The following is a 14,924-nucleotide window of genomic DNA, read 5'->3' on the forward strand; positions in this document are numbered from 1 at the left end:
TTGTACTTCACATAAAAGATGAAGCGTCTGTTTTCACTCTAGAAAATCACTGTAAGAGCTTAATAAATCACTGCAAGTGTGCATTAAAATATTGTCCATAAACTCTCTCTCTCTCCCTTGCAATATCATCAACATACACAGCGAATTACACAGAAACACTCATTACAACTAACAGTAAACAAATATATAAAGACCTTATGCCTTTTCGGGTGGTGCTTAATAAACTGGTAAACTTTATATCTGTAAATCAACTCTGATGAACTGTAATAAAGTGCTCTCACCTTCATTACTGCCGTATCCAGTATCACTCTGGAGACTGTAACCTGGATCACGAACAGTTTACTGATCTGTCCTTGAGTAACAACTTTTTAGCACAACCTCTGTTTTGTATTGTCCCTTTGTATTGACATTCGTTCACAAAGCAGTCCGGTGTGAAATGATTTGCGCAGACATAAATGAATTTCGGTAGAGTTGAGGAAGCATTTTCTTCTAAAACAAAATGAATCCACCTCATCTTCAGCGGCTAAGATTTCAGGAGTAAATGGAGAGAGCTATGTGGATTAATCCATCCAGCTACAGAACACATAAAACACTTGGGAGACGTTCTTGTCAGTGCAGTAATGGCAGACTGTGTAAACTAACTGTGAACTCGCTCAGGGCGGTTCTATGTTAAAATGGCAGTGTATGTCAACATTCGTGGGCGGGCCTGTGGCTAATGTGACATCACACTGCCAGGGATCTGGAAACGGCTTGTTCTGAGACACTGCTTATGATTTATGGAGATTAAAAAAAGGAGTGGTTGGAATTTTTTTTTTTTTTTTTTTTTTTAATGAAAATTGCCAAAATTAGTTGAAAAATATCAGCAAATCTGGTCAAGTAGAAAAAGCTCCTTAAAGCAATAGTTCACTTAAAAATGAAAATTCTGTCATGACTTTCCAAATCTGTCTTTCTTTCTTTCATTTGAAGAACACAAAATAAAATATTTTGAAGAATTCTAAATAACCCAAATAATTCCAAATAACATTTAAACTCATTGACCCCATTATGAAAAACAAACAAAAAAACATATATTCACAATGTCTTATTTTGTATTCCATAGATTTGAGGGTGAGTAAATAAAGACAGAATTGTCATTTTTGGGTAAAATTCCCATAAATGTAAGAACTAGACATTTGATCATCATGCAAGTTTTAATTTTGAGGTTGTGATGTGTATATTTAAAGAAAATACACCAATGTTACTTGCCATTTCTTTGTAATTGTTTGTTAAATTTACTAGCAATTTCTGAGTGAAAATTGTTTCTACACCAATTTTTTTTTCAGTGTAGAAGTTGTTCATATTTTTGAAATTCAGTTTGGTGACATATAAACGAGACACATCACCTTTCAGGTCCAAATGCACAAGGTTAATAATTATGCTTTATTTAAACATAAATTCAGTAGAACTGGTCTCACACAGTCACAAATGCACACCCTCTTTAAGAGCACACATTATCAATCTCATAGGATCGAGTTCCCTCCTGTAACTGCTCCAGTAGGCCTCTGTCTCCGTCCCTGTCTTTGTCACTGCAGTGCGGCCCCTGGCCCCTAATGAGGAAACCTGCTACTCAGGGATAGAGATCACATTCACAGACCCAAACACACATACACATAGTCTTCTTTCTCTCTCATCCTGCTCCCAGGCACCTCAGCCAAAAGACTGAGAGAGTTTGCAGTAGGGCGAAAGGCTGTGGGCTTGGAGGAGTGTGTGTGTGTGTGTGTGTTGTGTGTGTTTGTGTGTGTGTGTGTGTGTGTGTGTGTGTGTGTGTGTGTGTGTGTCTATGTGTGTGTGTGTGTGTGTGTGTGTGTGTGTCTATGTGTGAGTACTGGAGGAACAGGACTGTCAGTAATACATAATGTATCCTGAGGACCACCTGGACTGCTGCACATATAGGGGCCCAAGGACACCACCAAGAGTGAGTGATAAGGAATGAGAGGAGAAAGGGGAGTGTTCTAGTGGTACATGGTCCATTGAAAGCAGCCTGAAGGGTAATTGGATAGGGCAGGTAACCTGCAGATCAAAAAAAAAAAAAAAAAGAAAAGATAGCGGAGCGATGGAAGGTCATAGCTGCAGGGGGGATAGGGAGGCCCCTTTCGCTGTGTGTGACGGGGGGTAATCTGATACACAGTGTGGCCAGAGGCCCTCATGCTCATATATGCTTTCAAGACTCAAGAAGCCCTTGCAGTGAAATTCAAGATGGTGGAGTCTCTTTTCCCCTTGTTTTCTCTACATTTAGGGAAAGGGATGTGCCTCATTAGCTATTGTAGCATGTTTGTTGGACTCCGTCAGACCCCGTCTCCACGTCTACTGTGTGCGGCCCAGCTTTTGAAGCCGCACATAATGGATTCCTAATCAAGATCTCGGCCCCAGCTGAAAAACCTGCCGGGCTTCAGTGCATCTCCTCCAGAACAAAGACAGAAACACACACACTCAATTCTGGCTGGAATACAGCAGGATAAATAAACAAGAGGACTGTGATGTATAACAAGTAAAATGCCACATAAAAACACACTTATTATGATCTACATGCACTGGTTCTCATTTCCTCTCTGTGAGTTTGTGTTGTGGCGTCTCTGACGGTGGGTGTTTTAAGGTCAGTGTTCTGACCTCTCTCGCTGCGGATCTACCATTTGCTTTTCTAGCTGCCCACACACTTCACCTTTCAGCCCAAATGGAAAAGAGAAAAGGAGAGAGAAAAACACTTTGTGTACTGCCTGCATTTTTGTCATGCTGCTACATGCTATCTCTCCGTCTCCTTGACAGCCTCCGCTCTCTCTATGCTCAGAGCGTCAGAGCCGTAGGGAGAGAAGGAGGGACAGAGATAGTTTTATAGAAAATAAGAGAAGGAAAGAAAGAAAACTAGAGGATTTCAATTCATTAAAGGAATAGTTCACCAGCATCATTTACCTGAATGATTTATTTTTCTGTTGCAGTTTAGCAGAAAATTGATGTTACTCTTTTCCGTACAATGAACTTTCATCGGATGGAATAGAACCATCTAATTTTTAAAAAATGCTTTATGAACCTATTTATCAACCCATCTTTTGCTGTATACATCAGCTTTTACGAAGCAACGTGATATTGGAGTGTACTACTTAATGTCTGAAAAGAAGTCTTTCAGGCTTGATGTATGCGCAGTGACAGACATACAAACAGCACTTTGTTCACAAATCTGACTGAATTCAGATAATTTAGGCGTACATTGTGCACTTTGTTTCTGTGTAAATAAATTACTATACCATTAAATTTGATCGCCTCATTGGATGTAAATTAGATTTCATGATGATCAAGTTTCTAATAGTAATAGTCCTTCCTAAAAAACATTTTTTTTTTTTAATTTATGGACATTATTAAGGGGAATACTCCATGTGTAACTCATAAATCACTTAATCTTCTGTATAGAGCCACAGCTAAAAGGCTGGGATCATCATAATATTTGCACAGTGTATATATGCACAAAGCAGGAGAGATTACAGAGGATGATGGGAAATAAAGACTATGTATGAATATGTATATTGTGAAAAATAGATTTTTGGTTGGAAATGCACGCATTTATAGCTTTTCAAACTATCATCTCCCAAGCAAAAACTTGTAAGCCTCTGATGTCGTACTTGCATGACAGTAGAGGTAAAAGTGCAGCGCTGATGACATCAAATACACTTTGCTTTCTTCAATTATTGTTGCATGATGCTTGATCTCACTGCCTGATCTGGATTCAGGTCTTATCTGTCGTCACAGACATACATATCTCTGTTTAAACTTGTAAAGCATGTGTGGGAGGGGCCACTCAAAGTAATTTATCAAATTGAAATAATGTATGTTGCCTCATGACAGGCTTTTTGAGTTGTTCTATTCTGAATTGTGTTAAAGGGGTAATTTTACTCTTTTTTTTTTTTTTTTTTTTTTTTTTTTTTTTTCCATATATTGGCAACTTATTATATATTTTACATTTATGCATTTGCAATTACAAATATACTTAACTCATTTTAGTTTTTGTCAAGTTTACAAATACCACATGCCTGTTTTCTGCTATTTTCACATGACTTTTTTTACAGTTTGTTTAATAAATAGGGTTTTTTTGGGGGGGGGGATCAAGGAGGGAGCACCTTTAAAACAATCATGGCATGACCATGAAATCTCTTCAAGTTCTGGTTGAAATGGGTGTCTGCACACGGTCAGTTTTAGTTATGTTGGCAAGTGAGTGGAATCACAGCACAAGCCACCTCTTCTCTTCCATAAAAATAGTGAAGAAACCAACCATAAAATGTATATCCAAACAGAAATGTTTGTGTTATGTTAACCTATAGAAATAGTACTGCTCAACCACTAACAACGAGCAATTGTTCTTTTGTTTCCATAGGGACATCAGTATGAACAACATCACTGAGCTGCCTGCTAATGTCTTCAGAAACCTGCCCTATCTAGAAGAACTGTGAGGATGATATCTGTTTTTTTTTCTTCTTCTCTTTCACTATTTTCCTCATACTCTGTTTTCTACTACTACTACTACTACCTCTATGATGATTTGAAACAATCCTTTGCTCAGTATTCATTCTTGAGTATGGCCCTATTTCGTAATATTTTGTCTATATTGAGATTTTGAGATGTTTTTCAATTAAATGCACATTGCATCTATTAAATCACTGCTGGTTTCAGTGTCAGCTTGTTGGATTATGTGAGCTCCATTGTCTTTTTTTTTTTTTTTTTTTTGTGTTGTTGTGTCGCTGTCTATTTACATAAATTAAACATTGATCAACTTTTATGCATCAGTCATTGTTGTATTATATCGCCTCAGATCGGCAACTATCATTGGAAATGTGTAGCTTCCAGACGCTTTGATGCTGCAGTCACTGTTAAAGCACAACTGCTATTCAGATTTAACGTTGTTCAGCAAATTTTCACAGACGAAATCCAATCTTTTCAATAGGAATCTGCATGAGATTTCCCCATACAGATTTTGTATTGTGTTGAAGTTGGTCATGAAAATTTGCCACGCTGACCACGTTGTTTGAAAGTAACTTCTGTGTGAGCTGTGCTTCATACATCGCTACTCTAGTAATAGACAATGGACCGTTTTTTTACCCCCAAAATTTGCTAATATGATTGTACCCTTATTTGAGGATTCAGGCTTAGTGGCACAGAAAATCACCCTTGTGTGAATATTAAGTACAGCAACACTATTGCAAGTATGGTATGGCTCTTTGTTCTTTTTCATGCTAAACATATACAATACTGAAACAAAATAATGTTAATGGATTTACAGATGAACAAGCTACACACTGTCTATTAGACCTTGAGAGTTCTGTTTGAAAAAAATGCAAATATCTACTACAGAGAATAAGCGGGGAACAGATTTGGCCACCCACATCACCGTCAGCGTGGTGTAGCACATCTGGAACAGGCTCATAGCTTACAAAGTATTGTTAGTCAGAGCATCTCAGAATGCTGCGGGTGTCAGATGTCACCAAATTAGCTTTTGAAGCTACGTTTAACTTGTTCATAGTCTGTTAATGGCATTTAAGAAACAGACACGTGATGTTTTTGACTGATCTGGAGTGTCTGTATCAGTATCTCTGAAATAAGTTCTCATTGGGTGTCTTTTTCATGTGTTTGTCTTTTCTCTACTCCTTCACTCATCCCGCGTCTGCCCATCTGCGGGAAGGGCAGATAACATCTGTCTAAGTGATATCAGGTACCAGCGCTTCCAGACTGCTGAAATGACCAGCTCTCAAAGTCGGCTCCCCCTTGTTGTTCACTCTTTTCCACTTTTTTTCTTTTTTTTATTCGTTTGATTGGAGTATGTTTTCTTACCCTCGTGTGTCTTTCATCCACTCCAATCTCCTCAGCTCTCGTTCCCAAACAGTCCTCCAGTGCTTTGTCAAAGGCCAATTTGCTTTTCAACGCTTTGTGAGAAGGAATGCATGGCAGGAAGAAGGAGGGCAAAACAATGGTTTCCGTGACAACTGGAGTTTTCAGAAGCGTGTGCTATCTGGGAATGGGGTGGGGGGTGCGGGAGGTCTCTGGGACCTGTACAGCACTGTATTGTGCCAGATGCTCTTTGTCAGGTTGCTCATGGTTCAGTGGACACAATGGGTGTGGTTAATCAGAGGGTCAGGAGTTCACTTTCTGGGCTTACATTTATTTTTAAACAATCATTGTAACCCCTCAAAAGCTAAATTGCAAGATCATCAACTGGCCGGAAAAATATGATACCGTTCAAAAGCTTGGGGTCAGTAACATATTAGAATGATATAAGAATGATTTCTGAAGCATCATATAACACTGAAGACTAGAGTTATAGCTGTTGAAAATTCAGCTTTGTCACAATGATAAATAACTTTAATTTTAAATTGTAATAACATAACATTACTTTGAACTGTGTGTGTTTGTGTGTGTTTTTCATTTCAAATACTGATAGTTCTCAAAAAGGAGTATTCGGGGGCAGGCCGTGTCCGTCATGGCGATTAATGAAAATATTTTAATTAAAACACTGTTATGAAAATTAATGTCAACTTGACATAAAAATGCTTGGCATGAAAATGTTTATCAAAATATAAAAATTTGACTAGAAAAATAACACGGCTAGATTATCAAATGCATCAATGTTTTCGAAAAAGAAACATTTAAAAGGAATAAGGTGAATAGGTGAAGCTGAAGAGTGTAAATGAACACCAGTAAACTAAAAACCATTCTATATGACGCATATTAAAATAATCAGATACAGATACACAGCATAAATGTAATATTACAGCTGATATCTGCACAAAAGGACGCAAATGTAAGTGAACTTACTTTTAGTTACGTGCCAGCCAAAATGTGTTAGTCCTGTTGTGGATGCGCTTTTCCCATAACAACGCACTGGAACATGGGCAACTGAAGCACAAAAGGTTCACAACATGCACATGTGTGGCAGATTGGTGCTGCACATCTTGCACTTAACTTTAACTTATTTTCATCAACTTGATCAAGTGATTCTAGACATCCCTGCGTGTTTTCCAAGCCATGGCGAAAAAACGATTTTAATTAAAACACAGGCCTACTGTTAAAACAATATGACGAGAAAAAAAAAAACACTCTCGCATTATTAGTAATATCATCAATGTTTTTGAAAAATAAACATCTAAAAGGAATATGACTGTCTCATATAACCCAAACATAGTCAATAATGTTGGGCATTGCATTTGAGCTGATGCTGAAGAGCAAATGAAAACTGAAGCGCTTTGCTTAATAAACTCAACCAAACGCATCCTATATGAGATTAATCAGATATATACAACATAAAAGTAATATTACATCTGCACAAAAGGACGCGGGTGAACATGATCTCACCAAGTACAGCATGTTCTTTGATCAACATCTTTGTTGATCCTGGAACAACATTACAATCAACCAATCAGATTTGAGGGACAAGTTTACAGTTTGTCAAGTTTAGGCTTACAGCCAGGGTTAGGTGCTTCTACATCAGTGTTCTTCACCTATCATCTCCCTCTGATTTTAGGGATAAGTTATAGGTAGGGTTAGGGATCGGGTTAGGCCAATTTTTTTTTAGACCGGAATGTTGATCCAGGAACATTTCGTACTTGACATAATAAATAAATAAATATATATATATATAATCTGCATTCCATTAAGGTATTCTTTCCTTAAAGAACATGCTCTGTAAAACTGAAGTGTGGGTGTCCAGAATATATAAAAAAGCTAGTTGATTAAAGTGGCAGATGTTGCCTTTCAAAAGTAGTGATAGCTCTCTAGTACAGGTGAAGGCATAAAAGATTACCATGAGCAGCACACCTATTTACAGAATGCACTTACCCTTGCAGTGCAGCAGCAGTGATGTGCTTCTGTGTGTGTGTTTGACCTGCGGGTGCTGTTAGGCAGCACTGCTGAAAGCCAAGAGGAACATTCTCTGCCTCAGAGTCATGCAGTCTTCTGTCATAACCACACACACACTCACCTCTCTCTTCAAACATATCCACCCCCACTAACAGATATAGAGCTGTCAAATATTAATCCTGTCTAGATTTGTGTCTCTAGCTTAAGTATTGTACGTGTGAGTATGGCAGAGATTGTGTATGATTGTTTTTGTTTGTTTTTGTATTTAAATGTGCACTCTTTTTTTTTTTTATTACAATGTTTTTACACAAATTCATGAAGTTGGTTTTATGATGACATATGAGATCATATGATAAGTACTACTCTCTTTATCTCAATATCCCCCGTTATTGGTCACTTTTGCTAATGGAATTTTAAAAAAAATATATGACTGACTCTGAATAAGGCATTACTCCAATGCTGCATTCATGTCACTAGGTGTTAGTATTAAGTCATATAGTCAAGTGCAATATTAATTCAGTTTTGTACTGTGTTTCTATACTTAAGTTTCTCATTTTTAGCTATAGCTCAGACATTACCAGATTTTTGCAGCACTGTATCATGGTTGCTAGTGGCAGACCTCTTATTCTACATTATTGTAACTAGGGCACTTTGGCCAGGAAAATTGGAGAATGTGTTTTGTTACGCTAATATTTGGTCTAACTAAAAGTAGTAGCCATAGGGCTCAGTTAGTGCTAGTATATTCCAAGAGATTTGTTGTTCAGATTTCATTGGCCGTCTCAGGGTGCACAGCCTTATAGGGCTTTGGAAGCCCACTTTCATTAGAGTCCAGCACAGTGAGTATCTAGAGGGGAGAAATGAAGTGCAAAGACTACAATAGTTCTGAACAAAGACTAAGTGTTTTTAAATGTATATAAAAGTGAGTCATTAAAGCTCTTGACCAGGGAAAAAAATCTACCATTCAGAATCTGTGGTTTCCAAATGATGTCATTTAGAGCAGTCTGAATCCAGCCTCACTGGACGTGTCCGTAACAACGCCGTAGGAAAATTTGACTTTGCAATATATCCCATATGGCATTGCACTGCCTTATTAATTAATTTGTAATTTGTTTTATATAGGGACTTCTGTTTTGGAAATGCTGGCTGAACCCATCACAAGGTTACATGACATTTGCCGTGCTCGCTGAAGTGGTTACTAAAGCAACACTCCAGAGTAGCGCTACACAGCTCTGGCAACACACTGACCACAGAATGAGACTTAGATTAGTTCCAGACAAATAAAGATCAGGGGTGACATCTCCCCGCTCGATGCGTCGGACTGCTGAGTAGTGACACTGAGTGTGTGCATAAGAATCCACCCATGGAAGCCTGGCCAGAGCTGGTGGCTTTGAGAGACTGCCAAACCAGAACGATGTAGAAAGAAAGACATGGAGGGAGAGAACGTCTCTTTTTCCCCTCAGTCCCGCAGGCTAACCCAACCACATTGGTGTGCCACAACAAATGTGTTGATGTAAACAAAAACGCAGTTGGACTGCAGTTGATTGTTTAATTTGGGGTTTGTGTCGTGGTTGGAGATAAACAGATATTCTGTCAATTGCTGCATGATGGTTCATCATTTTAACGTTTTGGTATCCCAGCAGTCAGTTTTCTCTCTCCTTTCATTTCTTTGTGTGTGGTAATGTTTCAACACTTAGAAGCCGAACCCCTATGATCCATGCGGACTGATAAGCCGCTCCAGTCATGTCCTCGCCGTCATAATTGCAGATGTATTATCCAGTGTCTCTTGTTGTTTTTCCTCTCCCTTTTCTCTTTCTGTCTCCCTGTCTCCAGGTCTGCAGGTGAATAATGGAGACACTGTGCTTTATGATAATTACCCACACGGTTACATATATACTTTGGTATTATGGAGAATGTAAGGGTGTGGCAGAGAAAAAAGAGGGAGATTTTTACCTTAAAAGGTGCATCATCACCTTTTCCACAAAGACCTTCATTCATCTCTGTGGCAGTTGCTCAGCTGGCAAATGACCTCATGGAATTACATGATTTAAAAATTAGCCAGTGCTCATGGCACTCAGGTTCACATACAGGTTTTTGGTTTTGTTTTTGTTTCGTGTCCAGAAGGCAGGAATGAATATAACATTTCATGCTATTAAGTCCTCCAAAAATGGCCACTGACAAAGCAATTTACTACAATTTACTGTACGTTAGTGATGTAACGATTCGCTCAACTCATGATTCGATGCGATTCATGATACGGGTTTCACAAATCGATTTTCTCACGATTTTTTTTTTTTTTTTAACAAAATTATATTTAAATGAGAAAGTGTCTTTTTTTTATTATTTCTCAGACAACATGCTGCACATTTCTTTGTAAAATTGAAATATCTTTTTAAAACAGATCAAATAAATCAAATCAAATAATACAAATAAAAGAAATCTTTTCATATGAGTACATGAACAAGATGTTTATTTGCTCTATTACAGGCTGAACTATCTGTAGCCATTTAAAATTAGAGGTAACCACTGCATTTTAATCACGATCCCAACAAAGATGCTGCATACATGCAGCATGAGCAGTTTTTAATTTAAATTAGCTTGTATACTTTTTAACATTTGAAGCAGACAGAATGTTCAGACTTTAGCTTTGTGAAATTATGCTACATAAAACTTCATAACAGCAGACGGGCTGCATGAGCACGCAAATACACTGTCTTGACAGCAGTAAATTGTGCGCTAAAAGTACTTAAAAATGCATTGTACGGAAGTAAGATGAAAAGAAAATACCATCTAAACTTTTCTGAACCCAGTCAGCTCTCCTTAAATATACATTCATATAAACCCCCGCCCCAAAATGTATCACGATTCATTTAGTATCTCAACCGACTTTTACGTTTTAATCGATTTTCAACCGGTTTCGGATGCATCGTTACATCCCTACTGTACGTTTTGCTTGCAAAATGTTGAAGCTTTTAAATTTGTCAATGGAGAAAGATGCTTTTGATCAGGGATGGATAACTCTGGCCCTAAAGATCAACTTTCCTGCAGAGTTTAGCTTCAATCCTGATCACACTCACCTTCTTGTAGCTTTCAAATAGTCTTGAAGACCTCAATTAGCTTGATCAAGTGTGTTTGACTAAGGTTGGAACTATGCTTTGCAGGAAAATGCAAAAAACACTTACTGCACCCTTAAATGGATAGCTCACCCAAAAATAAATATTCTGTCATCATTTACTCAAGTTGTTCCAAACCTGTATGGATTTATTTCTTCTGCTGAACACAAAATAAGATATTTTTAAGAATGTGGATAACCAAACAGTTGATGGGTCCCACTGAGTTCCATAGTATATATATATTTTTTTAACCACTAGTTTTAGCAGTTGCACTATATGTCAGTTGCACGAGGCTATCGGCGCTGACTGTTTATTCATTTCTGTGCTGAGTCATTTGCCTACAAAATCATTCTAGAACGATTAATTCATTCCAAATAGAGTTATTCAAGTAATCTGGTGAAAACAATATATATATATTGCAGAAGAACAAAATATCACAATGCCAATATTGTGCAGCCCTATTTTAGATGTGATTTATTTCAGACATGCATCTAAGGGCCACCAAGGGGCAGTTAACACATCCTGATGCTGTAAACATCTAGATTAATGTGTGCAGTCCAGCACTTCCTGTAATGAGAGGGGCAAATGGGAGGCTTTCTGTTCTTTCTGAAACACTGTGGCCTATTTCTGCTCCTGAGACACACACACAGAGGGAGGGAGAGAGAGAGAGAGAGATGATAAGAGAGTTAGAAGAGTGTGAGAGAGTTTTCTGACTCCAGTTTCAGTGGGTGATAAATCTGGTGTTAATCTCTCGGGCCTGATTTGGTGAAGTTATGTGGACCCTCTGCCCGCCTTACCACACACAAGGACTCTCACACACCAGTAATGGCACATGCAGCATTGACAAACCCATATATACTGTGTGTTGTACAGCTTATCCTGTGTACATGCTTCCACACACCATCTGAAATTCAGACTCAAGATATCCGCTTGTTAGATATCCAAGACATCCAATGTGTCAGTGTGTGTTTTCCAGCCCAAAACACATCTGTACAGTCAGAACTCATCAACTTCACATCACATTCATTCCAACCATCACATTCTGACACGTCTTAGGTATTTGTGCTGCCCAATCAGACAGAAAGTCTGTAGAGGTTTTTGCCAACAGAGAACAAGTTAGCACTTCAGGAGAGAGCAACGCTTATCTCACACACTACTTTCAGCACTGCAGATATCAGCTGCTGTATATATTGTACTCCCGCACTAAGCCTGTTGTAGCCTGTTTATGGTTGCCAAGTGACATAGCAGTTGACCCTTTGCTAAGCATACCCTGCTTAGTTACTGTAGCTTATCTAGACAAGCTTTACAGAATATCTCATAGGTAAACTGGAGATTTCTGTAAACTGCATTATTTTCAGTAAAATTTGGTAAATTATTTTGGTATAATTCTTATTATTAGTAACATTGTTAAATTTTGTAATAACGTGATACTAATGTATATGTGTGAAGTCTCTTATGCTGCATTTGTTTGAATGTATAAACGTAAATATTGTTAAACATTATTACAATTAAAAATGGTTAAAAAATAAATAAATAAATAAATGTATCTCCCCTTTACAGTTTCAGCATTTTCATCTTGTGATTTTTCTGGGAAATGAATGTCACTATTTTCACTTAATACTATTATAGTTTTTGTTAATATTTTGAATCCGATTTAGATTTTTATATTTTCTGCTTTTATTTTTCGTTAAGTTTTAATTTTTTTGTTGTTGTTGTTGTTGTTGTTGTTGTTGTTGTTGTTGTTGTTTTGTTTTTAGTTTTATTATTGGTTGTTTTTAAACAGGGCTGTTTAGTTTTTATAATTTTTTTATTTCAGTGTTAACATTTATTTCAAGCAATGAAAAAATGTTTTTAATGGTTTTAGTTAACTATAATCTTTATATTGGATATGTCAAATAATGTTGTTAGTCTTTCCTTCCTGAAGCTACAACAGTTTACTTTGAATCAAATGAAAATAAATATAAATAAATGGAAATAAATATATAAATATATTAAATTTGGTTTGTGTAACCAAATAACAAACAAGGGAAATTGATATACATACGACTTTGATTAAAGGCGCTCTAAGTGATTCTGAGCGGAGTAACTTCCTGTTGACGTTCGAAGTGTTGTCAAACAAAACAGAGGCTAGCTAGACCCTCCCTCCTACTCCTCCTGGCCCTCCCCTCCGTGCTTCCTGAAACAGTCATGAACGCGTATTTAAAATGTAAGTAGCTTGCGTATTGACGCTGCTTGTCGGTTATTGGCTGGAGCATGTTTATTATGTTAAGTGGTCCAGGCTGCACCAGTTTGTTTTTATTGCAGTTTTCGGAGCTTGTGGCGACTACAGAGACCGCGTTTTTTTACAGTGTGTTCAGGGGACAGGCAGCTAGCGCATAGTGAGGAGATGTCTGCGGTATGTGACAAAAAAAAAAAGGGCCTAAAAACGCGTCAAATCGCTTAGAGCGCCTTTAATGAACAGGCCAAAACACAGCGGGACTCTTACTTTGAAATGCGTGTGCTTTGCTTTTGCTGCTCATTCAAGTTCAAATGAGAGATTAAAAAAACTACGTTGTTACAACAAAATACAATATGAATAATATATTGTCATAATTTATCAGCATTAGTTCTTAAGCAAACGGTTGACTAATGTGCGCTAATCATTGATTGCGAGCTGCCCTGAAGCGCTGTAGCGAGAGCCTGGAGAACGCGCAACAGCGCCTTCTGTTGACTTTAAAACATGCAGCGCTCACATGTAACGAAATTAATGTTAATAATCACATTAGGTAACATTAGTGTCGCAAATTGTTTTTCCATCCACAAAATATAAGACGCCTTAAAATAATCATTAATACTCTTGTTATACCATTTAAGCTACTGAAGACCTTTTATGACCTTGAATTTATCTGATGAACGTGAGCGGAGTGGAATAATGAAAGTGATCAGCATGATTTATATTCAAACGGTAAACACGCGCTGCATTGTGTATGTATTTGCACTGACGCGAGGCGACAACACAGTCGGGTTTATCAGTGCTAGTTCTTTGGCGTCTGTTTGGTAGGCCTATGTGATATTTTCCCTACCGTTCTTATTTTGAAACTTTCACAGGCAGCATCTCATTATAATTACATTTAATTACGTCAACACAACAAATGATGTGATAGGCTACTGGTCACAGAATACGCAAATAACATGCAAATTTTACGGTCATAACGTGTGAATTTGTATGATCGCCAATGGCGACCTCAGCAAAAACATCACTGGCAAATTAATATTTTTAGTCGCAAATGCAACCGTTTTAGGCACATTCTGGAGCCCTGTAAATAAAATCAAATAATATATTTCACAATGTAATTTATTCCTGCCATGGCAAAGCTGAATTTTCAGCAGCCATTACTCCAGTTTTAAGTGTCGCATGATCCTTGAAATCAATATGCTGATTTGGTGCTCAAGAAACAAGTTATTAATTATGAGTGACAAAGCAACAACGTTGTTCTGAATTGTGGGAACGTTTTCTTAAACCTATTTAATTTTATTAAAGCTATTAGCTACCAATTAAACTAACTCTCATAGGCTTACATTAGAAAAAAGCAAAAGCTTGTTACTAAGCTATAGGATTGGTCAGTTTAATTTAAGGCGGGACTTAGGGGAAGGGTCAACTAAAAAATGAATGCAAAATGTATTGTAAGTGTGAGTTTAACAGCATTTTACAATAGCTCATCCAGTCTAGTTTAGAGTTGTAGCTATTCTTTTTTTTAATCGCTTTTTTCTGTGCTCCTTCCCATTCACAACCTTGCATTCACTCCCTTTGACACCCTTTCTCCAGCTTTCCATCAGAATGACATTTATTACAGTCTAGCTGAAATAAAGTATCTTTCTCTCTCCGTAGACGTTTGGCTGGTAATGACCTTGCTTTAATCCACCCAGAGGCTCTGTCTGGCCTCCATCAGCTTAAAGTCCTGT

General features: G+C 37.6%; 1 protein-coding gene across 1 annotated transcript in view; it reads left to right on the forward strand.

The window, feature by feature from the left end:
* The window catches only part of lgr4 (leucine-rich repeat containing G protein-coupled receptor 4), a 60,953-nt gene that overhangs the window by 18,809 nt on the left and 27,220 nt on the right, over positions 1-14,924 (forward strand). The window contains exons 3-4 of the mRNA XM_048184412.1: positions 4,400-4,471; positions 14,851-14,922. Coding sequence (XP_048040369.1) covers positions 4,400-4,471; positions 14,851-14,922 — 144 coding nt within the window. The remainder of the gene's footprint in view (positions 1-4,399; positions 4,472-14,850; positions 14,923-14,924) is intronic.

The sequence above is a fragment of the Megalobrama amblycephala genome, linkage group LG3, assembly GCF_018812025.1.
Source record: "Megalobrama amblycephala isolate DHTTF-2021 linkage group LG3, ASM1881202v1, whole genome shotgun sequence".
Taxonomy (NCBI): Eukaryota; Metazoa; Chordata; class Actinopteri; order Cypriniformes; family Xenocyprididae; genus Megalobrama; species Megalobrama amblycephala.